The sequence below is a fragment of the Enhydra lutris genome, unplaced genomic scaffold (genome assembly GCF_002288905.1).
Source record: "Enhydra lutris kenyoni isolate GAN:26980312 unplaced genomic scaffold, ASM228890v2 scaffoldscaffold94, whole genome shotgun sequence".
NCBI lineage: Eukaryota > Metazoa > Chordata > Mammalia > Carnivora > Mustelidae > Enhydra > Enhydra lutris.
The window spans coordinates 4,942,025-4,969,371 of NW_019154178.1; the positions used below are offsets into that span (position 1 = coordinate 4,942,025).

The 27,347-nt window shown below is 44.5% G+C and overlaps 1 protein-coding gene across 2 annotated transcripts in view; it reads right to left on the minus strand.

Moving 5' to 3' along the window:
- Positions 1 to 27,347, minus strand: part of LOC111138808 (coatomer protein complex subunit alpha) — a 45,354-nt gene that overhangs the window by 12,644 nt on the left and 5,363 nt on the right. Inside the window, exons 4-17 of one of the 2 annotated variants that reach the window (XM_022490711.1) lie at positions 24,216 to 24,296; positions 19,650 to 19,726; positions 18,601 to 18,710; positions 13,388 to 13,497; positions 11,950 to 12,049; positions 11,028 to 11,163; positions 10,428 to 10,510; positions 7,630 to 7,780; positions 6,617 to 6,683; positions 5,615 to 5,690; positions 3,486 to 3,568; positions 2,512 to 2,651; positions 1,877 to 1,962; positions 1,623 to 1,761 (exon numbers count right to left, since the gene is read on the minus strand). In XM_022490711.1, the coding sequence (XP_022346419.1) occupies positions 1,623 to 1,761; positions 1,877 to 1,962; positions 2,512 to 2,651; positions 3,486 to 3,568; positions 5,615 to 5,690; positions 6,617 to 6,683; positions 7,630 to 7,780; positions 10,428 to 10,510; positions 11,028 to 11,163; positions 11,950 to 12,049; positions 13,388 to 13,497; positions 18,601 to 18,710; positions 19,650 to 19,726; positions 24,216 to 24,296 (1,439 nt within the window). Of the gene's footprint in view, positions 1 to 1,622; positions 1,789 to 1,876; positions 1,963 to 2,511; positions 2,652 to 3,485; positions 3,569 to 5,614; positions 5,691 to 6,616; positions 6,684 to 7,629; positions 7,781 to 10,427; positions 10,511 to 11,027; positions 11,164 to 11,949; positions 12,050 to 13,387; positions 13,498 to 18,600; positions 18,711 to 19,649; positions 19,727 to 24,215; positions 24,297 to 27,347 lie in introns of both variants that reach the window. The other variant, XM_022490710.1, reaches the window with a different exon arrangement.

A 27,347-nucleotide genomic window follows, 5' to 3' on the forward strand; every position in this document is an offset into this window, starting at 1 on the left:
ATTAAAGTGAGAAGGATTTGAGGATGCTTTAGCGGAAACTCCTAGAGCTGTAATACTTTGAGACAGAATGAGATCAGAGATCAACACACCTATCACAGGAAATAGGTCCTTGCATTTTTGGAAACGTGATTCATATGTGACAGAGACAACACTGCAGAATGAGGGGGTAGAGACGGATCTTTCCAGTAAATGACACTGGCGCCGCCGAGTGGCCGTAAGGAAAACTGAAGAGACTGAGCTCCCTGTACCCCATACCACACACAAACACCAACTTCAGATGGACAACAGTCCTAGGTATGGAAAACAGGACTCTGAAGTTCCTGTAAGAGACTATGAAATGGTGCCTTTATAACCTTGGAGTCGATTGAGATTTCTTAGAGAAGATACCAAACCCAACACCCATAAAATGTTTAAGATTCATAAATCCAACTATATTAACGTAAGAACATCTGTTCATTAAAGAGTATCATGAAGAGAATCAGAAGATAAGCTAGAGAAGGGAAGAGGCATTAAGATTTGCAACACGTAGCCCTGACAAAGGGTGCACTCGCAAATATACGAAGAACTCCTAAAATTAACAAAGATAACTCATTTAAAAAATGGATAAAAGGCCTGAATGGAACTCATAGAAGAGGAAATCCCAGTGGACGGTCAACTGAGAAGTTGCTTAATCGTTAGGAATCAGAGAGTAGCAAAGTAAAATAACAATGCAATGCCGCTGCACCCACCAGACAGAGATAAGTCTGGCAAAGGCAAGTGCTGGCCAGGATGACCAGCAGGGAAGCTTTTCTACCACACTGGTGGTCGTGCAAATTGGTGCAGCCACTCGGGAGAGCAGTTTCACGTTACCTAGTAACCGTGAAGATACACAAACTCTATGATCCAAAAATTTGGCTCTGGGTAGACACTCTAGAGAAACGTTACCTGCATTTGCGCGAGAACACATATAGAAGAACGTCTAAGAGAACACTGTTCATCACAGTAACCAAATCCTAGAAATCACTCAAATACCTCTCTACAGTAGAACTAGAAAACCATGGTATAGTCACATAACAGCATATTACACACCAATGAAGATAAATAAATTACAGCTACAACATGGAGGCAGCTTAGAAACAAAATATTGAGCAAAATAAGCAAGACATGAGACAGTATGTTCAGTATGATTTACATGAAGTTCAAAACCAGGCAAAATTAAAACATACTATTTTAAGACATACACCGGGCAGTAAAATTACAAAAGCACAGCTAGGACGGAATGTCCACAGAAATCCGAATAGTGTGATCTCTCTGTGGGAAGTCAAGGTGGTTGTGACCATGGCCAAGAGCAGAGCTGAAGCACTGCTCTAGCTCCTGACCTGGGTGGCAGGGACACAGATGTCCACGATGTGACAATCTGCTCTCCTCTCTATACGGACTCCGTGCATGTTTCTTTACTTGAGTCATGTGTCCCGATTTGGTAAAGGGTCGAAAAAGAATGCTGAGATGGGCCTAGCACGTATGTGCCCGACAAAGATTTCCCACGAAGAAAGTTCAAGGAGGACTTAGTGACATCCCTTGAGACAGGACAGTGATTTCAAGAGCTACCTTCTTCCACTCTGGGTGTCAGATAACTCACTTACCCAGTGGTGACGGCATATTTGATGTGGTTGCTTGTGGTATAGATAAAGACCCCACTCTCATCCCAGGCCCCACTCTTGACGCGAATGTTCTCATGAATGTTACACAGAGCCTCCAGTTTGCGGTTACAGATGACAATGGCTGTAAGAGGCAAAGGGCATGAGTGCTCTGCTGGACAGGGTGAGTGCAGCAGACTGGCAGGGGTGGGGAGGGAGGGGCTGGTCTCTAAATCAGGGCGGATATAATGAAGACTTACCATGTTTGGCCAGTAGTGCTACGTGGGACATGTCTGCTGACCAGATAACATATTTCACCTTAGAAATCTTCACCGAGGCCAGAGTCCTAGGACAGAGAAAGGTGAACATGAGGGGACCTGACTCCCTCGTCCCAGGTTAAGACCTACATCCTTCTCATCTCCAAATTATCAGAAGCCCCAGTTTTTAAAATAACACCAAATAAACGCTCTGTATTGTAGCTGAGCAACTGAAACATGCTGGCTCACAGCATACTCTCTCTCCTCCCTCAACTCCCTGCCCCCACTCGCACGTGTTATTAGGGATTCGTGTATGTCTGATCTCACCAGTGGACAGTAAGTTCCTCTCATCACAAGAACTGTGCTGTTCATCCCCACATGCCCACACTTCTAAGTCCCAGAAGCATTCCTCATTCGGGAAAGTGCTCCAAAAACCGGTGAGGAAGCCCCTCCTTGAAATGCCAGTATGGAGAGGATGGAAAGTGACCCCAGAGGGAAAAGGGGCGAGAAAGAGTCTTGGAGTTCTAGCACAAAAGTGGCCACGCCTGAGGCAAACTCACTGGGAGAAAAGTTCCCACTGCAGAGGTCCACTCTCACCCACTACAAGCCTGTCTACTTCGGGGCGGCTGACATGTTACCGCTTCTGCTGAACGTCAAAGAGCGTGATGGATTCGGCATCTCGAAGCAGGAGGTTGCCTGTGCCGGCATAGAAGATCTCATCGCAGTTGGGCACCTGTACCTTTTTGGTGATCTCATTCTTCAGATTTTTGATCAGAAGCTGAAATAATGACCACAGGTGGGGTGATAAGAAATGGGTGTTTGCTGGGGCGCTTGGAAGGCTCAGTGGGTTAAGCCTCTGCCTTCGGCTCTGGTCATGGTCCCAGGGTCCTGGGATCGAGCCCCGCATCAGGCTCTCTGCTCCGCAGGGAGCCTGCTTCCTCCCCCTCTCTTTGCCTGCCTCTCTGCCTACTTGTGATCTGTCTCTCTGTCAAATAAATAAATAAAATCTTAAAAAAAAAAAGAAATGGGTGTTCATGGACAGTTGACCATGTGCCTCGGGCAAGAGTTCCTTAGCTCCCAGAAATCAAATCTGGGTTGTTCCTGTCCAAGCCAGCTACCCCTCCAGACAGCCCGCTCCAAGCCTGACCCTCTCCAGGGGCTTTGAAAGCTTTTGTTTTTTTTCCCCAACTTAAACATCCTGAGAAATCCAACTCAAGTGTGAAGTCCTCCCTCAACCAAAGGAAACTTCTGGGGCTTAAATTTTTGTCACCTATTTTCTTGAGCTTTGTCTGTCGTACATTCTACGTACCAGCCGGGGGTGGGGGGAGGATGTACTCCTCGTGCAGTCCGCCTATTTCAAATTTGGTGCTTTTTGGCTTCTGTATTGCCAAGAGTGGCATGAGGCTGGTTCTCAAGCTCAGACCCACAGGGTCATCAATCCAATCAAGTCAATTTTCAGGTTTCTTTGCTTCCCAAGGGGCCTGGGGTATCTGCTTGGTGATCCCAATTCCCCAGGCAGTGAGCAGAGAGAAATGCGCTCTTTCTTCACGCAGTACACAAACCACTGCAGCGACAACGCCCAAATCAGTTTCCCGTTTTACGCTTCACTCACCGAATGCATCCGATCTAGGACAGCAAACCGATTTCTAGCAACCCAGACGGCTGTCAGGCCTGAGGATCGTTTCCCTTCTGGAGCTGAGAACAAAAGCAAAGGGCGGGAGCGTGTGGTGAGCCCCTGGCAGGTGACAGAGTCAGGTGCCACCGAGCTGCCAGTCATGCCGGCGGCCATGTTGGCTTTGCCAGTTCAGCTGCTTCCTAACTAATTCAGCCGTAACCTGGGGCTATTGTCAGTGACTTTTCCCCACCAGTCCTCTCCAAACTCCAACCTACACCCTGCCAAGCCTCTTTTCTGTAGGCCAAGTAGCTGCATTTCAGCCAACACCGTGCACTGGCAGGAGGACTGCCCATCTTGGGAGACAGCACACTCCATCAAACTAACGAGCAGGGCCTAGCTGGCCAAGCAGCATCTAGGACCTCCTGTCTCCACAGAGCCCCCTCCCCAGGACGCAGCTGTTCTGCTGCTTTTAACATGCAAATGCAGACCTCGGGGTAGAGCAGGGTGGGGCAGGGCGCTCCCAAGGAAATCTTGACAGGCCAAGAGGAGTTCTGTACTGAGCAGTAGTTAGCACCAAGCTGTTGCTCCATAAATGTCAATCATTCTTATTACCCTGAAGAAAGTTCTAAATGTTCCTCGGTTCCCCAACATTTCATTGGCTGATTAGAATTCTGAATGGGCTCTCCACTCCCAGAAACACTCCCAGGGTCACAGGCAGAAGGCTGCCCTGAAACACTTTTATCTATTAGTATCAGCAGAAAAGTGCACAGAACGGGCTGGCCAGCCTTGCTCTGTAGTTCTCTGGCACCTGTGGGTGACGGGCAACTCGTATCATAGCCAACACCCCCACTCTCCAGGACGGGGAGCCACGCTCATCAAGCCTTTGCTTTCTCTTCCTCTTCCTCTCTGCTGCCTGTCACCAGGCTACACTGTACTCCTTTACTGATTATTCTCTCCCTCGAAAGGAGAAAACAAGAGTGGTAGTAAAACAAAACTGAGGTCAGAGCGCCTGGGTGGCTCAGTAGTTAAGCATCTGCCTTTGGTTCAGGTCATGATCCCAGGGTTCTGGGATGGAGCCCTGCATCAGGCTCCCTGCTCAGCAGGAAGCCTGCTTCTCCCTCTCCCACTCCCCCTGCCTGTGTTCCCTCTCTCCCTGTGTGTCTCTCTCTCTGTGTTAAATAAATAAAATCTTTAAAACAAAACAAAACTAAGGTATTTTAAATGCTATTAATTGTAAACAGATGAGGAAAAAGAACAAGTGGGTGAGTAGAGAGGGACACAGTCATAAAATATGGTCAAAAATGATTTCACTGTTTCATTTATAGGGAAGACTGATTTATGGGTGCCAAAGACATAAAGGCTTCCTCTCCTCTCACTAGGACCACACTTTAAAAAAAACAACAGGGATTCGTATTAGCAACACTAACAACACAGCAGCACCCATAACAAGGCCAGGGCTAGCAAAATGGTTTCCCGCAGTCTGCTGATGGAGTCTGAAGGGTCATGCAAGCGTGCTAGTAAGGTGGGGACCCCAGGACAAGCCCTCTGTAGAGCACGGGGAGGAAGCAGAGGGCAGGAGCTTCCGAGAAGGCGGTCCGCAAATTCTAACAGGGAAGACTCAACAGGGGTGGGAGTGATGGAAGAGGGAGACAGGGTCTCAGCTGGATCCTGGGGTCCCTGGTGGGGTGTGGCGCTGGGAGCAGCCTCATCTCTCTGACATGCAAAAGGAAACCTATCGGATCTGGATGTGGATGGGAGAGCACAAATCCCAGTCGCAGGATGAGACCCGGCAAGATTGGAACCACATTCTTAAATAAATGAAACTACTGGGGTGAAAATCATATCAGCTGACAATAAACTAGGATAACATGCTGTGCCGAAAGAGAAAATGGAGAGTTTCTAATAACCAAATTATAAAATATATATATCTAGCTGGAGTAATAAAATGGAGGAGGGACATGAATATTTCACACTATGGTCGCCTCTGATGCAACTGTCAGCGGCCCCTGCCAACAGCCGTGAGTGATGTGGCCACAGCCTGGGGATGGGACGTGAAAACCCTGAAGGGGCGGACGGCGCGGGCGAGGAGCACTGTGCGCAAGCTGGCAGACACAAGAAGCACCTACCGTCAGGATTCTGGGAATCCGCATCCTTGGGGATGGTGTACAGGTCGTAGGTACTGTTCTCTAAATTGCTGGCCCTCTGCAGAGGACAGAGAGAGGTCAGATCGCGAGTGAGAGGAACGCAAGGCAGCAGCTTCTTCAGACAGAGAACACTGTGCGCACAAGAGTCTGAAGCTATCCCTTCCTCACCCTCCAGCCAGAGGGCAAGGGAAGGTTTCTACACTAAAAATTCTCAGGCTCACTGCCCAAGAAGTCAGAATTCATGGCACTGTATATTTTGTAATCTCCAAAGACGCAGGTAGTATTTGAAACGTAGCAGGGATTGCTCTTTGCTCCAAAAATTAACGAACCAAACCAATAGTCTGGCTGCTCTACCTGCATACACTTATCCCCTTTAACATCTGTTCAAAGGGAAAAAAGGAAAAAAAAATCAGAGAAAAGAGAGTAAAGACAACTGTCAGGGAAAAAACGTTCTTAGATACTGAACAAGGACCAGATTAGACACTCAAAGTCATATGGCCAAAGACAGGTTTTCATTCTTTTTAACTTGGCGAAAAGGACACTAATACTAGAATGTCACTTCTTTTCCCCCCAAGTTATAAGGCAAGAAACATGGGGGGTACTGGCTGATCCTGAAAGCAACTCCACTGACAGGAACCCTCCTTCAAGTCAGCGCCACAATTTTTACCCACATGGAGGAATCAGAGACACAGGATATAGTGTGTCTATCTCCACAGGAATCTCCACACAGGATATAGTGACCTGGGGCATTCATCTCGATGGTCCATTCAGTTTAGAGATCATCATCCTTATGCAAAAGAAGTTCACAAACCCTAACATGTTTGTGATCACTGAAGCAGACCTGGTTTGAGCCTGTTTACTATGTTAGCTCCCTTAAATGACCATTACATAGCTTCTAAGGAGCCACCGGAGGTTCCCTAAGGGCATGAGAAAAAGACCTATGGAAAACAAGAAGGTCCTAGGACGACTCCATGGGTTACGTACCGTACACAGTAGGACTGCATTTTCTGCTGGATTGTATGACATGTTGAACACCGGAAACTTGGAACCACTGGAGTTATACATGGAAAAAAGAGAAAATACGGAAGAGGAATCAGGACGGAAGAATGGAATTACTCCCACGCCTCCTACTTATCTAGTCTGTATACATATACTCATCACTTTTATAATCAGGAATAAAAATCAATATTGCATCTACTCTCTTCCTTCCTTTAAGGCTTGGGGACATCCCTAAATCAGCTTTGACAAACAGTTTTAAAAAAGACAAACCCTAGTACAAGCCCAGCTATCCGAAGGAAGGCAGGGTTAGCACGCACTGTAGTGAGCAGGACGGGGGTCTTCTTGGGTACACATTCCTACACATAACTGCAGGGGACACACAGAGTAACATGATGTGCTCTGTCTCTGGCTAATTTCTCCTGTCCCTCGGAGCATTCACATAAACCCATCTTTTTACTGTAGTGACGCTGGAGGGTGGCTTATCAAACCCTCATGCCAGAGTTTGCCACCATGAATGTTTCAGCACGCTGATGCAGCTGGCTTTCCAAGAGGACAGTTCTTTTTGCCAGACATCCCAGAGGTTATCCTATCTTCAGAGTTAAGAGCTTCCAGAGCCATATATTCTAGTTTAGAGATGTGTGCATTTTGCTGGAAAGCAAAGGAAAGTTACAGAAATGCCAAACAGAGGCAAAAAGGCCTGTCACCAAGTTGGGCTGCTCTGCCCCAGGAGACTGTGATTTGCAGGAGACCTGGCGGACTGTGGCCATTACGGTCTCCTCCGCACAGGGTCACTAGCGTTCTCCTTAGGGAGACCCCCACTCTCCTCTTGGCACCTTCCTTGCCTGCCACGCTCTTGGGGTTTCAGCTGAGTAGGCTCCCCAACAGGGATTCGATCAGTGAGAGGCGCTGAGATCCAAAATGTTGTTGGAAGCAGAGTCCGGTGTGGGCATCACCTTCAGCGACAGAGAGGGCCTGGGGGAAGAACGGGTTGGACTTACCTCCGCAACTGCATCACGGCTACGTCTTTGGAGCTGTTGAAATCCAACTGACGCAAGAATCGGTCCTTGACGTAATGTAGCATATTGCCATGAACGGCATAGGCTGGCCGTTCCCGCTCCAGTTTAAACACAATCATGCCACCGTCATGGCCTGGGGCACAGGGAGAAGACGAAAGAATTAGCTGTAGGCAAGAAAGCAAGCTGGAAGCAGAAGATACACAAGGATAAGGACTGCATGTGCGTGCTAAAAGCCAAGATACCTAAATGCATCCTTTATTTGTCTAAGCTGTCACAGTTCTTAGAATCTTTATTCAAATAAATTTCTGTGAAACCTTTCCTAATCTTCTGTATCACACCATCACATCTGACAAACCCTCCTCTGTGTTCTCCCAACACTTCGTACAACGTTCCATTATAGCTAAAATAAACACACGGAATTCCATCACTAAAAGGCTTCAGCACAGCAAAGGAAATCATCAACAAGATGAAAAGGATAAAAGGGCAACCTATGGAATGGGAGAAAATATTTGTAAATCACATTATCTAATAAGGGGTTAATATCCAAAATATCTGAAGAACACAACCCAATATAAAAAAAGAAAACCACACACAAACAAACCAATTAAAAAATGGGCAGAGGACTTGAATAGACATTTCTAGAAGACACAGCAATGGCCAACAGACACATAAAAAGATGCTCAACACCACTGATCATCAGGGAAATGCAAATCAAAACCATAATGAGGTATCAGCTCATTCCTGTCTGGGCAGCTAGTACCAGAAAGACAAGAGATAGCCCATGCTGGTGGGGATGTGGAGAAAAGAGAACCCTTGTGCACTGCTGGTGGGAATGTAAATTGGTTGCAGCCACTATAAAACAGTATGGAGTGCTTCAAAAACTTAAAAATACCAATACCGTATGATTCAGCAATTCCACTAGTGGGTATCTATCTGAAGAAAATGGAAACACCAATTTGAAGAGAGATATGCACCTCCACGTCCACTGCAACATTATCTGTAGTAGCCAAGATACGGAAGCAACACACATATGCACTGATATATGGGGAAAGAAGACGTGTTACACACACACACAAGCATACTACTAGGCCACAAAGAATGGAATCGTGCCATTCATAACAACATAAATGGACTTAAGAATTATGCTAAGTGAAATAAGACAGACATAGAATGACAAAAACTCTAAGATTTCGCTTGTATGCGGAATCCAACAAACAAAACAAACAAAAATGACCACCATCACCACCACAGTGGAAACAGACCGCAGATACAGAGAACAAACTGGTAGTTCCCAGAGGCTGGAGGCGGTGGAGAGCGATCAAAATAGGTAAAGGGAATTGAGTATAAATATCCAGTTACAAAATAAGTAAGTCCTGGGGACAGATGCATCGCGTCAGGAAAACAGTCAACGACACTGTAACTTCGTTTGGTGACAGACAGTAAGTAGACTGAATCCTGAGGATTATCTTGGAATACATAAAGATACCAAATCACTCCGATATTCCCCTGAAACTAACAGGACATAGTATGTCCACTACGCTGAACACCCAGCACTTAACACCCTGCACTGTAACTAAGTCCACTGGCTCCCGACACCACCAGCTTCCTGAAGAGAGAAATTAAAATCATTTCCATCCTTCCCCCGTCCCTAGCACACAGCAAGAACATAAGAGGTTTTGCTGAATGGGGACGCTAATTCAAAAAGCCTTTTTAGTTGTTTTTAAAAATCTTTTGCTTTTTTTCCTACTAGCATCAACCACCTCTCAGAGAAACCTCTGACCTTTGTCCTCCTGGTCAGCTCTCTACACGTAAACCAGATCATTCACTTCCCTAACGGGCACCTTCCAACGGCTCCCCGCCCATTCAGAGTAAAATCTGGACTCTGGGGCACCTGGGTGGCTCCGTCGTTAAGCGTCTGCCTTCAGCACAACTGATTTCAGGGTTCTGGGATCGAGCCCCGTACTGGGCTCCCTGCTCAGTGGGAAGCCTGCTTCTCCCTCTCCTACTCCCCCTGCTTGTGTTTCCTCTCTTGCTGCCTCTGTCAAATACATAAAATACATAAATAAAAATCTTTAAAAAAAAAAAAAATCTGGACTCTAACCCTGGCCTGCAAGGCAGAGCACAGCCGGATCTGCTCTTCCCCCCCACGACTCAGCCCCTACTCGCTGTGCCCTTCCTAACCTCTGATGCCACTCACAGGTGCCCAGCAGCCCTCCCAGCACCATCAGTGTGTGTGTCATCCCTCACTGTCCTCCACACCCAACACAAAGCAGCAGTGTCCACACTTCCCTCCCCACACCCCTTCCTTTTGCTTTTCTTCAAAGCATCTTCCACGTGTTTTATATACTTGTTTTACGGTCCCTCCGCCCCGCACTACAAATAAGGGTTCCCCAGGGTCGGGGACACTGCACTCACAGCAGCACCCAGACGACGGCCTGGCGCGCAGCACGCATCTGCTACGCGGATGACGGAAACTCAGCCTCTCAGCTCCTCAGTTCTTCTGACTGGCAACCCTGAGTATCCACCATTAGCTTCCTAACTGATCAAAGGGAAGGGGCTTTCTTGTCAAATGGATCTGGGTGGAGAACCAACCCCGAACAAACAGTTCTCCAGGAAGGTAAGGGGGAGCAAAGGAGAGAAGCTTCAGCTGCACAGCTCTGAGAACCCTAGCCCTCCCCACCACCCTGCCATGCACCAACCGGCGAGAAAGCTGGTAGAGATTCACTCTCTTAACAGACGTGCAACTTAAACAAGAGAAAAAGAGAAGAAATGGCCCTTACCTGCTGCAAAGAGGTTCAGATTGGGGTGGGCAGCTAGGACCCAGAAACGATCATGGTCCCTACGGAAGGTCTGAACCCCAGTCCTAGGAAAGCAAAGGATACACAAAGGAAAATATTAATTTCCGAGTAATCTTCAGCTTATCACATACAAGAGCACTGAGCACTGAGTGTAAGCCAGCACACGGGTTAAAGATTAAATCAGGGACAGCAAGTTGCACATACTAAGTAAGAGGAGTCTTGATAAATTCTACCAAGAGAAGAGGAAACCTCACTGACCCTAATATTTTGGTATTTCAACTTCCCCTTATTCATCACGATTTCCTAGTATATTACCTTCAATTCCACATTTCTTTCTCTAACTACTGAAGAACATGCTTAAATTTGGAGGAAAAAAGAATACATGTGAAAGTTGTATTTGACAGGAGATCTGTAAATGCGGGCTGATCTCTAGGCCCCTTGAAAACATCGGGTCAGACTTCTCCATGTGCTGAAGATGGGAGAGACGCACAGAGGCAGTCTAATCTGCCTTTTAGGAGAAAGAATGAGAGGCAGGAGGGGCTTTCCCCTGGCCTGGGTCACACGTCATCACATCCCCCGTACCGCTTGGACATATCCCAGACTCGGATACTCTTGTCCTCCGAATTGCTGAGGATCAGCTCTTGGCGAGGATGGAAGACGGCACAAGAAACGTTGTTGTAATGACCGCGGCAGGTGTCAACCTCCCATGCCTTTGACTCTAAAGGACCAGAGAGAATTAGGTCATCACGACTCTCTACAAGTTCAGGACTTAAAATTATGGCATCTTTGACCAAATGCTAGGAGCTACTCCAAAATGCTACACAAGCAACTTCTCTCCGACAGGGCAATTTTTCCATTTAAGCCTCTGAATCTCTATATGTTTCTTCTTCCATCCAGACCCAACCATCAATGACGGCACCTCTTCTCCATCATCTTCTTACCCTGTTTTGTCATTAGCTCTCATGGAAGAATAAATGCAGGCTCCATAGCTTTTAGTCACCACTGTATCTCCAGAGTCTCGAACAATGATTAGTACAAAGCAGGTACTCAATATTTTTTGAATGTTTACTCCTAACTATGTTCAGAATCCTCAAAATCATGGGGCGCCTGGGTGGCTCAGTCGTTAAGCATCTGCCTTCGGCTCAGGTCATGATCCCAGGATCCTGGGATCGAGCCCCGAATCGGGCTCCCTGCTCCGTGGGGAGCCTGCTTCTCCCTCTCCCACTCGCCCTGCTTGTGTTCCCTCTCTCGCTGTGTCTATCTCTGCCAAATAAATAAATAGAATCTCAAAAAAAAAAAAAAAAAAAAAAAAAAAGGCATCCTCAAAATTAGGATACCTCAAAACAGGAAAAAAAAGAATGGGACAATTTCTATGCTCCTAGGGTTAGCGTTAAGAACCCAAGGTAGGAAAATGGGTGACTAAGTCCAGAAGACCTGGCTCCTTCACCTTGTTGGCCGGCAGCTGGCTCTTTAGACCCAGTGACACCGTCCCTGGCCTACTCACCGTTCATGCGCCAGATCTTCACTTGTCGGTCGTCTGCCCCAGAGACGATAAGGGGCATGGTGGGGTGGAAGGCAGCCCAGTTTACTCCACGATCATGACCCTGTGGAAAAAAAGAAGTGGTTCTTCTACAGCGGCTTTGTAACCATCACTGAAAGCCAACTAAAGCGCCACCGGGAGGTTATCAAAAACATCTCTGATTTTTACTCTTCCAGAGAAGAGTCAAGGGATTACGGTAGTCTAAAATACGAACATGAGAGTTAGTACCAATCCACCCAATACTATACCCAAGTTCTCACGGCAATTCCCAAATCCTTCTACCCCCAAAGTCAGCATCACTTGCATTTGGGATACACTGCCTTGTTTTGTTATTTATAAGTTATTTCCCCAACTAATTATGAGCCTCACAAGAATAAAAACCAATTTTATAACTGGAGGAAATGTGGTCAGGAAACTCTCGGGTGAGTCCCAATACTCTTAGGAAACCCACGAGGCCAAAACTATTTTTGTAATAACGTTAAGACATTATTTGCCTTTTTCACTTTCACTCTCTCCTGAGGATAATGTTTTCCAGAGGCTACATGACATGACGTCATTGCTTTGATGGCTAACGGAATGTGTGCTTATGTACTTTATGTTTTAAAAAGTTCTTACTTTTAATTACAGATATGGTAAAAACTGAAAGATATAAACCACGTTAACATGAACTCTTTGGGGTCCTCAGTAAGTCTCAAGGGTATAGAGAGATTCTCACACCACAAAGCTTGAGAACTGCTCATTTTCAGACATCTTGTACTTAGCTGTACTCAGTACTGCAACAGGACAGCAGATAAGGTAGTCTCCGATCAGCAGTGTTTTACAGAGACTTAATGCTGTGGCGTAAATCCCCTGGGTTTTAGAATCCGATCCAAGTTCAAATCCTAGTTCTTCCATTTACTAGATACATGTGAATTTTGGTAAACTGCCCAATTTCTCTAAGTCTCAATTTTTTTCATCTGTAAAATGAAGTTACCGATATCTGCCTCGGAGGATAGCTGTGAGGATTAAATTAGGTATTTTTAAAAACCTAGTATCTTTCTCTAATGCTCTTCTGTTTCCTCACCACGCACACAAATTACTCACCCACGGCTGGTCCTTACTAACTCTGATCACATCACAACCCCCACCCCACTCCCTCCTCTCTCGAGATGCCTGCGAACGGACTCTGCTTTGGGAGCCGACACCACTTTCTCCCTCCCTCCCCGCTGGGTGTGACTCTCCCTCAGGGGCCACCAGAGGCTTCACCTCTCCCAGCTCCCGGACTTTCTGTCTCCAGGGCCTCCACACAATGCCCAGCACTTCACAGGCACCACACACATCTCTGCCCCAGGAGGGAATGAGCGAGCGGCGTCCTATCCCTGCTCCCCCGACGAGAGCCCCAACGAGCCTCGAAGATCAGTACCTCCAGCACGTGTTTGACCACCGCGTCGGTCGTTCCGAACAGATCGACTCCGGTTATTCCTCGCACGTCGGACTCCACTGCACCAGGGGACAAGTTTTTTTTCCTTAGACCTTTGAAGGGAGGAGGAGTGGGATGGAAGACACAAAATCATGTTACCAAAGAGAGCCCAGTAACAGAGGCACGGGAAGGTGGAGGGAGAGACTGACGTTAACGACAAAGAAAGGAAAAAGAAATCGGGAGAGACTGAAGTCGGTCAAGAGCTCCCATCTACCTCTCTCTAAAAATGTTCAAGATGCTGACGTACTTTGATGAGCCTCTCTTTCCCTCCCTGAAGCTTCACAGCCCTGCTACTGGGATCTCCCCAAGGACGAGGACGGCGATCCAGACTCCTGACCCGGCTAACTTCCTCAGCAAGCTTCGCCCCAAGCGCTGTCTCCCTGAGATCATTCCCAGTCTTGTTCCTGAACTGTGGCCTGAAGCGGTAAACCTCCCATTTCCACTTTCAACTTTATGGCAACTACAGTAACTTTTCTTCCATCATCTCAAAAACCTTGGAAGAAAGGCCATTTGGGGAAGCCACAGCTCCGTGCTTCTCAAGCGGGATGCTGCTCGGCCACTCCACGGGACAGCTCCAGAGAGCTAAGGAAACAAGGCCTATTACACACCGAACAGCTGTTTGGTGGAAGAGAGGATACAAGTACAACTATGCAGAAAGTGTACTCTTCCATGTGACTCTTGCACAGGGACCAAAATAATTTCAACTGTCATGTCCTCATGCACAACAGAACTTCATGACGTACTCGCAACAAAAAGATGGCCGGACCAATGTAATTTCTTTCCTTTAGATCATGACTAATAAAATCTAGTTAGGACCAAAATAAATTTTATAAATAAATAAATAAATAAATAAAAACCGCCAGTCCTTTTAAGCTCTTACTTAAAAAGGCTGGTTACAGATCTGAATATGTGTACTTTGCCAACAAATCTTCTGGAGGCTAGTTTCACTGGAACTTCCCATAATTTGAAGACAACAGAAAAAAGACACCAGGATAAGAACAGTCTTATTCACACAGGACCCAAACTCAGGGCTCAACTACACCTATCTTTAAAGACTATCTGTGGTACACAAACGAAGCTATGCTTGTTAGCATATTTTACAACTACTTTACATTTGAAAAGCACTTTGTGATTTTTCAAAACACTCAATTTTACATTTTACACTTGATTACAGATGTTCTATAATTTGATCCTGATAACAACCTTAGAGACAGGCAACCAGGTATAATTATACTTTAATAAGAAAACAGAACTGGGACTAAAATTCTATCTTTTGAAGTATTTGTGGGGAAAGCGGAAATTCAAACTACTAGCGCTTGTAAAATAAAAAAACAAGTATCCACAATTGGGGGGAAAATAAAAGCCATCACTGAAAATAAAACTTAAGTCACCTTAAGCCTAAAAGTTGGCCTCTGTAGGAAAATATAAACATTTAAGTTTAATGATTACATTTATCTTTGTTTTAAAATTACAATATTAATGTAATCTCTTCTCTCCCAGGGGCATGTAGACATCAGCACTGGGGAGACAAGTGCTAAGAGGGCCCAATGGCGTCAATCATCTCGTCCCCTGTCCAAGATGAGCACTTAGTCAATAGTAAGAGAAATAAAACGGATGCTGTAACAAAAATGCACTCTCCAAACCTTCGTAAGTACATCATCAAAGGGATGTCTCTTCTCACTTACTTCGCTTGTCTCTTTAATGGGATCTGTCAACTTCTTCTAATGGGTCTGGTGTATGAAACAGAGTCAAGGAAGACAGAGACAGCTGTGAGGAACTTCACCTCCAATAAACGTCAACAAACACATTAAAAGGAAAAGCCATATGACAGAACTCAAGCCTCTGCTGCACTTGCTGTCATGATTCAGGAAAGGAGGCAGAGCAAACCCAGACAGATGAATAGTGACAGGCAGTGAAAAAGATACTTAGAGAAGAAATATTTGAGCGTTTGAAAAGCCACTCACTACGACTGAACGACAGATGGAAAATTTCTACAGCAGCTACTCAAATCCAGAGGGAAGGGAGTTCACTCTCAGACTGGACCAGGCTGACGCACGCTTCCCAGTGGGGGCCAGGGGAAGTAGTAAAAAGAGAAGAATAAAGACAGGGATTGGCAGCAAATTAATACTTTTTTAGTTGTCATTTCAAAGATAAAGCCTGAATTACATGGGCTTGACATGCAAAGGTGTGAGCACATTAAGATAATTTAACTGTCAGTTTACTTGGAAGATCAAGCTAAAAAAACAACCTATCTTCTCTATCTAGATTGTAAACATATTCTCTTTTAAACATACTTTGCCAGGCTAACAGAAAAGATTCAGGTTAAGTAAGCCCCAAGGGGCTGAATTCTCATAGCACAGATAACAATACAGGTTTTTCTTTAAAGATCTGTTTTCTTACTGTATGTTAAGCTCAAAGAGGTAGATACTCCAAACAATTAGGATTTTCCGCAGTCCTTTAAATGTGAGGATATTCATTCTCTGACTCAGAACGCACTTTTCCTCTCTCAGAGTTACTACCTCTGGTCCCTAAAAGACCTGAAAGCTAATTCCTCTTCCTGCGTTCAGACTTATTCGAACCCAGGCAAAAATAACTCGGCTAAAAAGAGTGTGCTGATCTCAAGAAAAGGAAAGAATAAATGTAAAAGTCTAACTCAAAGCTCCTTTTGGTTAAAGACCAAAGCAACTCCTTTCACTCTCGTTAAGGGGTTACTGGAAGTCCAGAGAGTTTTAAGTAGCGAAAAACACTTAGAAACGGGAAAGAGAGCATTCACATTAGTAGAGCAAGTCAGCACAAGGTCCTCAGTATCACATATGCTAAACAAGTACAGCAATCGCAACTGTTAGACGGTGACCCATGCCCTGCACACATTCAAGAGCAAGTAGAAACCCCAACTGGGGTCAAACTCTCTCTCTTCTCGGTTTTAAGGTCCTTAATTCTGACGCAAAAATGACCTTCAACCTACAAAAGTGAAGACAAGGATTCCTTGCTTTGGGCATTTCAGGTTATCAGTGAGAATCCATCACCCGAACAGGCCCAATCCCCATACCAGGCCACCGGCACCTGCTGTGCCAGCGTGGGGGCGCGGCCAGCACTCTCAGAGTGGGGCGGAGAGGCCCCTCTCAGAAGTCCTATCGGCCAACGCATCCCTTAAGCGCGTAACAAATTAACTTCTTTATGATCTACAATGGCATTAGCTATAGACCATTCTCATGAGAAGTGAGAAAACAGTCACTCCAAGTATCTGAGTGGCGCTGGGTCCTGTCACAGAGCTCTGGCTGGGAGACGCTCTTCTCAGTAAGGGAGGCTCCGCAGCAGAAACTGCGTGCGCCGGATGCAAGCCCCGAGGCTCCTGCACCCAGAGACAGAGAGGGCGCTTTGAATGTGTGCACAGGGAAAACCATGGCAAGCCACAGCTGGGTTACTGAGAGAGTAAATAAGGAGCCCCCCGGCACGAGCGGTGAGGAGAGAGCACAGGCTCACGCTGCCTGTGTTAACGCCTCTTGGCAAGGCTGGTCACATCTGGGTGTACCTCAAAAGGCCTCATCAGTCTGACGAAAAACTGCAATGGCAAAAGCCCCAGTAGAAAAGAGCACAACTTGCCTATCTCCCATACACTCTTGCTGATGCCGCTGCCCTCTAATCCTGACCCTCTGAGAAGTGCAGACGGTTCTAGAAATTCTAAGACGAGAGTCATCATAACGGTTTGCCATAACACAGGACTCAGACTGCCATTCCCAAGTTCAAGACAATACGTAACATACGCTGAGTTTCTGTCAAAAATGCTTCAGTGCCTGGGAAGGGGAGGGGGCTAGAGGGATGGGTAAGAGCGTCTGTGTCACCTATATTAGCTTCCAGCTCCTCAGATCTCTGCCACACCAAAATACGTACACATGAGAAAGTTGAAAAGTTAAAAAAAAAAAAAAAAAAAAAAAAAAGAACCCAAAGGTTCGGCTCTCCCTCTGCCCTCATCCTCCCCCAGCTGTTTCCATGCTGCGTGGACCTTACCCCACTGCTCCGGCAGCATTCCGAGCACTGCTCCCAGAAATCCAACTCTCTGACTTGCTGTTCCTAAGTGGCTCGTACAATGGGCAAGCACTGTGTGCTCCGGCCCGCCACGTCACCAGTGAGCTGAGAAAAGCTATCACCTGGGCCACACAATTTAGACGGGTGACACCTCTGCCACAAAAAAGAACCAGGCCAAGGACCCGAGTCCTTCCTTTCATAGAAGGAAACAAGTGTTTTGCACTCTAGCCACTGACCTTCCACAGAACCCCAATCTCTAGGAATTCTGAAAAGCAACAAGTAGAGAGACAATTCAGCAGGTGAGAAGTAGACTTTACTGGGCAGGGAACCACAGCAGCCGGTGTTCCTTTTCCACGTTCCAGCCATCCATGAAGCACTTCCAGCCAGCCAGCCTACTGGCCGACTGGCCTGCCCGCCTCACAGGGGCCGTCCTTTCCGCGCGTTTATGCTCTTGGCTTAGCAACTTCTCACGTCTCCTCTACATAGCGCCAAACAGTTAAATCCTCACTCCCAAATCAAGATACATAAACTGTGAAAGGAGGGATTATCCCAACTCTCCAAAATCTATAAACCTATTTTAATTTCTGGTCATTTTAACTTCTAGAAGTCTGCCCACTGAAAGGTTTCCTGGACATAAAAATCCCACCCTCCCCTGGGCTCCCTACATTAGAAGAAATGGGAGTGATTTTTCTATTTTTAAATGAGGCCACAAGATTCCAGAATCTTGTTTCCCTGCATTAATCTATTCCCAAAATTCATTTTGGTGGAAGATGTTATCTCTTGTTTTACTTCACTGGAAGGCATGACTCTCAGATATTCCCAGGTATACAGATTCTACATATTACACTATACAGCATCAGCTAGATTTTAACTACAAACTCTTCCACCTACCAAGTAAAACTCCCTTCAGGTTAAATATACTTTCCAGAGCAGCCACTTTCCTCAACAATCCGCTAACGCGAAGAACCATCAAAAGCAGACTTAATACCCTCCTAAGCAGAGACGCTATTACACGAGAACAGAATATTCTAACTTCTCCTGTTCTAAGCCAACTACCCTCACTATTTTAAAAGCAATTGCAGTTTTGCGCCAGACATGATGGGGCTGTCCCCTGAACTTGGGCAGCTCACCAGAAATATCCCAAACTCGCACAGTCTGGTCCAGGCTGGCTGACACAACCAGGTCTTCTGAAGGGTGAAACTGAGCACACATTACATAATGGTTGTGTCCTGTTAACACGCTGCAAGAAGAAAAAACAAAGACAATACCAAATTAGAGGCAGGACTCAACAGACTCCTACACACTAAATACCACTGTCCGTACTTAACAGATAACAGTCCCAAGTTTTCTTTTTGGAGGCAAAGGCAAGTCACCCTAACAATTTTGAACTAGTAACAGTAAGCAACGTCAGCTCTTTTAACAATAGTCCCCTTCTTTCCTCCGATGCTTCAGAATTTAAACGTTACTAATTGCAGGAGACGTACATTGCCCCGCTCTCCTCTCCTATTAAAAATGTTCATATATCGGGGCGCCTGGGTGGCTCAGTCGTTAAGCGTCTGCCTTCAGCTCAGGTCATGATCCCAGTGTCCTGGGATCAGGTCCCACATCGAGGTCCCTGCTTGGCGGGAGGCCTGCTTTCCCTCTCCTAGTCCCCCCGCTTGTGTTCCCTCTCAAACTGTCTCTCTCTCTGTCAAATAAATTAAAACTTAAAAAAAAAAAAAAAAAAAGTTCCTATGTCAAAATAAATGGAGTCATAGTAATTTATACTGGAAACTACCAGTTAGATTTTGGTGGGATAATCGCTCTTAAATAGCATCATTTTCAATGGTCCTTACAGCTTCACGGAAAGCTCAAGACCTGAACACAAAGCAGGATGATGGCCTAGACCTTAACTCGGGTTTCATGGGAACAGAACTGAAAACGAGCTGAAAGTTTTGTTCTAAAAGTCTAGTGATGCCCTCCCTTCCCTGGCAAGAAGTGATCAGAAAATCCAGACTGTTACATTACTAACAAGACTGCCTCTATACTTATCATCTGTAACAGCATCTTACAAATACAATGAGTAATTAGTCAGTGGGCAGGGCCCACCAGGGAAGGGAAAGGATTGCTCTGAAGGGAAGCTCATTATGCAAACACAGGCAGAACGAAGCCTCTCTCTCGGCTCCATCTCCTGCTTTACCAGACACAGGTTCTAGACTGCCAGTTCCACACTCGGATGGTCTGGTCATCTGAGGCGCTCAGAATCCAGGGATATTCCTGAAAGACAATCCAGACAAGGGTTTCAACACTAAACAAATGTGTTTTTTCGGGCTCTGTAGCCATCCCTCTCTTTGGAGGAAACCCCCATTGCCGGGCATCTCAGTTGTACTAGCAAAGGGACCACAGTTTCTGTCTCCTCCCCACCATTCTACCAGCTTTTCCCACAGTGGCACTTCACCTGGAGATTTCAGAATGGAAGCCAGACAAAGACATAAAGGATTATGAGAGGCAAAGAATATATATCGTTCTTACTTTTATGTGTATGTGTGTGCCTACATGTATTTCTACTTATACACAGTTTGTCCTGTCAATTAAGATCCTATGAAAGGATCTTCTCCCTTTTACTCTAGGATTAGAACACTGTTTCATGGTCTGACTTCTGTCACACCATCCAGTCTCAAAAAATTCCCATCTCAGGAACCAAGGCACAAAATAACATGGAAAAACAATTGAGTTCTTTTAGAGTCTGTAAGTTTATTGAGAAAAGAAGGTATTTCTTATTCACAGTAGTAATACTGTTCAGTGCTTAGCAAAGAACTTAATAAGTACAAGGCACACATCTACTTATTGAGGCAAAAAATAAAAGAAACTTTTTCTGAACTTTCCAACTGGATGGCAACTTGTTCTGGACAGATCTTCAGCACATCCCTTACCCCGAGGACAAAACAATCTGCTTCACAGATCATCTCATCAAGCGGTTATCATTCTCAAATGTCTTCCTTTTTTTTAATTGATCACATATATTTCTATTAATTACCTGACATCACTGAAACCCAGATTTTTCCATCCATAAAATGGGGTTATTATTGACATTTCTGAGTCGAATGAGTCTTTGAAGAGTGTTCTGTACATGGAAGGATGTCTAGCAGCGTACCCGGATTCCGTGCACCAGATGTGGGCAGCCTTTGTGCCCTAAGCCATGACAACAAAAATGTGTCCAGACACTACCATGTCCTCTAGGGGGCAAAATCCCCCGTGGTGGAGAACCATGGAAGAGGTACCTAAAACCATTCACGCCACTCAGCAAGTGTTCCATTCACATTGGCCACCTCCTCCTCCAATCATTCTAGACTTAAAATAAAAGCAAACGCCACAGGGTCTTAACACTGCACATGATTTCCTCAAAGTCCCAGTAGTGCTAGAGGTAAAAATTTAGGATGAAAGGACTCAGAGAACAGCCTTAATAAAATGTATTTCCTTCATTTTGTTCTGTGCATTGAGAGAAGTTTCAGGCATCGAACAGAAAGCACTCTTGGCTTCATTTCTCATAAAGTGAAGCAGGTCCTCCAGGACCAAGTGTCAGCAGGAAGGCCTCATCACCAGCCACGAGCTCACAGCAAGGCCTGCGCCGTCTGAGAATTTTCTTTTTCCTCATGGTAAGTGCACTCTTTGATCGCCATCCCCTTTTTCACCTAGCCTCCCCTCTGGTAACCATCATCTTGTTCTCTATAGTTAGCAATCTGTTTCTTGATCTGTCTTTGTTTCTCCTTCACTCATTTGTTCTATTTCTTAAATTCCACATCGCAAGGAGATCATATAATATTTGTCTTTCTTACTTATTCTGCTTAGTATTATATTCTAGCTCCATCCATGTCCCTGTAAATGTCAAGATTTTATTCCTGTTTAACACTGAACATTCCACAGCCTTCTTTATCCACTCACCTATCAACGGACACTAGGATGCTTCCATAGCTTGGCTACTGTAATTCATGTGGCAATAAACATGGGGTACGTGTATCCATCTGAATTAGTGTTTCTGTATTTTGGGGGTAAGTACCCAGTAGTGTAACTACTGGATCGTAGGGTAGCTCTAGTTTTATTTATTTATTTATTTTTTTTTTTGCAGAACCTCCATATTATTTTTCCAGAGCGGCTGCATCAGTGTGCATTCCCACCAACAGTGCACGAGAGTTCCGCTTTCTCCATCCTCGCCAACGCTTGTGGTTCCTTGTGTTGTTGATTTTGGCCATTCTGGCAGGTGGAAGGTGATAGCTCACTGCAGCTCTGATTTGCATCTCCTTGATGCTGAGTGACGTGGAGCATCTTATGAGGTGTCTGCTGGCCATCTGTGTATCTTTGGAGAAATGTCTGCTCACGTCTTCTGCCCATTTTTTAAATTGGATTATCTGGTTTTGGATGTTAAGTTTGTTGTTGCTGTTTTTTTTTTGTTTGTTTTTTTAATCTTTTTTTTTTTTTAAGATTTTATTTATTTATTTGACAGACAGAGATCACGAGTAGGCAGAGAGGCAGGCAGAGAGAGAGGGGGAAGCAGGCTCCCTGCTGAGCAGAGAGCCCGATGTGGGGCTCGATCCCAGGACCCTGGGATCATGACCTGAGCTGAAAGCAGAGGCTTTAACCCACCGAGCCACCCAGGCGCCCCTGCTGTTGTTTTTAAAGTAGGCTCCACCACCAGCATGGAGCCCAACACCGGGCTTGAACTCACACCCCTGAGATCAAGACTTGAGTTGAGATCAAGCATCAGATGCTCAACTGCCTGAGCCCCAGGGACACCTGGGTATTAAGTTTTTTAAGTTCTTTATACATTTTGGATACTAAACCTTTATCGGATGTCATTTACCAATTATCTTCTCCCATTCCACAGGTTGCCTTTTAGTTTTGATTACTGTTTCCTTCACTATACAAAAGCCGTTCATTTTGATGTAATCCCAAGTTTATTTTTGCTTTTATTTCCCTTGCCTCAGGAGACCTTATCTTAAAAAATGTTGCTACGGCTCAGGGTGCCTACGTGGCTCAGTGGGTTAAGTCTCTGCCTTCGGCTCAGGTCATGGTTTCAGGGTCCTGGGATCGAGCCCCATGTGGGGCTCTGCTCAGCAGGGAGTCTGCTTTCCCCTCTCTCTCTGCCTGCCTCTCTGCCTACTTGTGATCTTTCTGTATCAAATACATGAATAAAATCTTAAAAAAAAAAAATGCTGCTAGGGCCAATGTCAAAGAAATTACAGCCTACACTCTCCTCAAGCATTTTTTTTTTTTTTTTTTAAAGTAAGCTCCATGCCCAGCATGAGATCAAGACCTAAGCTCAGATCAAGATTCAGCTGTTTCACCACTGAGCCATGCCAACACTCCTCTGGGACTTTTATGGTTTCAGGTCTCATATTTAGGTCTTTAATCCATTTTGAGTTTACTTTTGTGTATGGTGAAAAAAATAGTCTAGTTTCATTCTTTTGCATGTAGCTGTCTAGTTTTTCCAACACCATTTCTTGAAGAATCTGTCCCATTGTATATTCATTCCTCATTTGTCCAAGATTAATTGACCATATAATTGTGGGTTTACTTCTGGCCTCTCTATTCTGTTCCAAAGATCTGTGTGTCTCTTTTTATGCCAGTACCAGACTGTTTTAATTACCATTGCTCTGTAATAGAACTTAAAGTCTGAAATTGTGATACCTCCAGTCTTTTTCAAGACTGCTTTGGCTAATCGCTTCTAGGTCTTTTGGCTAAGATTAAGTGAAGACTGCTTTGGCTATGCAGGGGTCTTCTGTGGTTCCATACAAATCCGAGGACTGTTTGTTCTAGTTCTATGAAAAATGGTGTTGGTATTTTGACAGGAATTTCATTAAATCTGTAGATTGCTTTGGTGAGTATAGACATTTTAACAGTATTTGTTCTTCCAAACCATGAGCATAGAATGTCTTTCCATTTCTTTGTTCATCTCCAATTTCTTTCATCAGTGTTTTATAGTTTTCAGACTATAGGTCTTTCACCTTTTTGGTTAATCATTCTCACATGTTTTTGTTATAATTTTTGCAATCATTCTAAATTTTTTTAATTTTACAAAAAGAAATAAACTATACTTAACCAAGAAACTCTTATTTCATTATATTCTAATTGAATTCAAGAGACTTAATCAAGAAGCAGTAGAAATTAAATCTAATAGCACAGAATTATAGAAAGATCCAGACAGGTTGAGACTGGATAAGAGGCTGGGAGTCTCTAATCTACATTTAACTCTGTCTTCTAGGATACCTGACAGATCAAAGAAGGTAGAAAGCCTGGCTAAAGGAACAGCCTCTACTGCACCTTAAAATCCTAGGATTGAAACGTTTGATTGTTCATGCCTCAAACTGATTAGCTCATCAAAACGGCACCTAACCTTGATCTCCCTCCAGACACACGTACTTAAAAACACTCCACATGGAATTAATCTGCAAACTTCTGTTCGCTAGCTCAGCAAATCTGAAATCAAATCTCTGCTTTTCCCAATAGAGAATCAATGCCTTCCTTATACAGCCCACTGAATCCAATTCAATTCAATTCAATTCGATATAACCCTAAGTGTTTCCTTTCGCAGAAGGAAACAAAAGATCAACAACAAAGCAGAAAGGTCAACACCACACAGATTCTAGAAGAGCCACTCCAAGAACTCCGATAATTCTGGTATCAAAGCATGGGTTCTTGAGATGCAAGTAGAAGATTCCACAGAGAAAGCGAAGAATGCTCTACAACTAGAGGCACCATGGCTACTTACGTGATGGAAAAATGTGGTGCGAATGTAGTCCAAATGCCCAAGCAATGTGAAGAGACAGCGCCGAAGCTTGTAATTCCACACCTGCAAGGAGAAACGCAACTAAGCAATAGGACACAAGGGTCCTGAGCCTCAAAGAGCTTCAGGTTTCTCAACAAGTGCATTTGGTTTATATTTTGGCATTTCTAAATAAGTAAGAACCCTGATAGAAGTCTTGTTTAAGGTTGGGGCACCTGGGTGGCTCAGTGGGTTAAGCCTCTGCCCTCAGCTCAGGTCATGATCCCAGGGTCCTGATCGAGCCCAACATCAGGATCTCTGCTCAGCGGGGAGCCTGCTTCCCTTCCTCTCTATCTGCCTGCCTCTCTGCCTGCTTGTGATCTCTATGTGTCAAATAAATAAATAAAATCTTAAAAAACAAAACAAAAAAAAAAAAAAGAAAAGACTTGTTTAAGGTTGGAGGCAAAAAGATCAAAGATGAAAACATAGGTTAGCTAAATATATGGAGAGGGGAAAAAAAGGCAAGGCTAGGGACAATTATGGATAGGTTTTTCCTTTCTTTGGGGAGAAACCATCCCTATTTAATAACATGAAACAAGAGGTCTACCCAGGCTTAACTCTTCTTTCCACTTCATAATTGTGTTCTTAGCGTGAACACTGACCCCCTAGTGTGTTACCTACTACCTTAAATCAGGATAAAAAAGCGGGACAGATACCATGACTCAAAAGGAAACAATAAGGGGCGCCTGGGTGACTCAGTGGGTTAAAGCCTCTGCCTTCAGTTCAGGTCATGATCTCAGGGTCCTGGGATCAAGCCCCGCATCGGGCTCTCTGCTCAGTGGGGAGCCTGCTTCCCCCTCTCTCTCTGCCTGCCTCTGCCTACTTGTGATCTCTCTCCCTGTCAAATAAACAAATAAAATCTTGGAAAAAAAAAAAATTAAAAAAAAAAAAAAGGAAACAATAATATAACATACGGCATCATCTTCTCTTAGACTGCTAACTTGGTGGCAAATGATGCCCATACATTCACAGCCCGTACTGGGCAAACAGACTTTAATTCATCACTATGGAAAATACTACATTGCCCAGTAAGGATGAACTAAGCAGACAAACATCACATTCAGATATAAAGTTGCGCTAACTACTAAAGTACCACTTATCAATGAACATAACTAAGGAAGACACTAAACCAGGACCAGAAATGTAAGCACAAACTCCCATCCAGAAAACCTCCCAAAAAAGTACAAAATTATGAGGTCAGTGGCTTCTTAAGAGCATTTTAACATTTAAAAAAATTTTCTTAAAGATTTTTATTTATTCATTTGACAGAGAGAGAGTGAGATCACAAGCAGGCAGAGAGGGGAGGAAGCAGCCCCCCCGCTGAGCAGAGAACCCAATGCGGGGCTCAATCCCAGGACCCCAGAATCACGACCTGAGCCGAAGGCAGAGGCTTTAACCCACTGAGCCACCCAGGCACCCCAATATTTAAAAATTTTTTTACAATCTACCCCAAGCCAACTACTTACTATTCCTTTTTTACTTAAAAAAATTTTAATTTTCATTTGTGAATTACAAAAGGCAGTACCATTTCCTGTAACAAATTCAAACAATCTGAAAGTTATGATCGTCCAAACAAGAAGGCAAGCTCTGTGAAGGCGGGGTCCTTGTCCACCATGCTCAACACTATCCCCCTGGCGCCTAACACAGCGGCCACCACTTAGGAGGAGCCAACAGGTGTGTGTAGAAATGAGAACAGGTGAACAACACGAAACATCGAAGTGAAACGTGAACGTATCCCAATACTTTCACTGTCATCTGCTCAATTATCTATAAATAAAATACAGGGACACAATGGAGTTTGAGTGTCACACAAAAATTAGATCATAAATACAATTCTTTAACTTTTCCTCCTTACAGAGTTCAGTGTTTTAAATGACATTTCCAGCTTCAAACTATCTTGACTCCCTTACAGTCCTCTACCGAACTCCAGAACTGTGAATCCTTCAAGACCTACAGGGTTTTTAGACTTTGGCCACCTGTGCCTTCCTGTGGTAACACTGCACACCCCGCCAGCTAGCTAATTCCTTTATTTAAAGGCTTTACTGGAATATAATTCAAATCCCCCAAAATTTACCCCCTAAAAAACATGGAATTTAATGTTTTTAGTACATTCAAAGCTGTGCAACCATCACCACCACCAATTTTAGAACACTGTATCACCTCCCCCAAAACTATACCCAACAGCTGTGACTCCCCATTTCCTTCCAACCCCTCTAACCTCAGACAACCATCTACTGTTTGTCTTTACTGATTTGCCTATCTGGACATTTCATATAAATGGAAAATAAACCTTTTTAAAAAATAATGATGTGGGGAAAAAATCCTTTTTCTTACAGGTCACCCAGTCATTCCTTTCTTAAACAGATTATAAGGAACCCAAGTTAACCATTCTTGATAGTCAATGGCCATCAATATAAATAACAAATACTTTACTAAAAATATTATAAGAAAGTGATATCCCGAGGAGCTTTTGAGATCTATCAAGTGGTTTGAGCTTCTTCGTACCAGCAAATAGTGTGAAATCTAAAAAACAGAAAGAACTGTCCTTCCTATAATTCTAAGGCCTCTTTTCTCTGTGGACAGTCATCATGTGTCACGCCTGTCACCTAAGTTATGCTGCGTAATCTATAACATAGTTTTCTGAGCTAGCTTCTGAAAAAATTACCTTTTTTTATGAAGTAAAATTCACTGGTTTGATTTGATACACGTTTAATGCAAACTTGAGGAAATAAATTTTTGATTTTTTTTTTTACAGGTTCAAAGACTCTGCCTCTAGATTTGCCTTGATCAGTCAAGCTTTTCAAAGAGTTGCCTATGTTCTGCTTCCTCACTTTCTATTAAGCTGCTAGCATCACTAACATCTCCCTCCTCAAGCAATCCAAAGGTTACTTGGTCCTTATTTATCCCGACCACTTTTCTCCTTCTTTAAATTCTCTCCTCCCTTGGCATCCAATAAGCTTCTGCTTCTTCCCCGTGGTTCACCCCCAAGCTCTCAAATCATTCTTTCCTACACGAACTCTACTTCCTCTAGCTCTTCAATGACAGCTTCTCATTCAACATAATCCCAGAGCGACACCT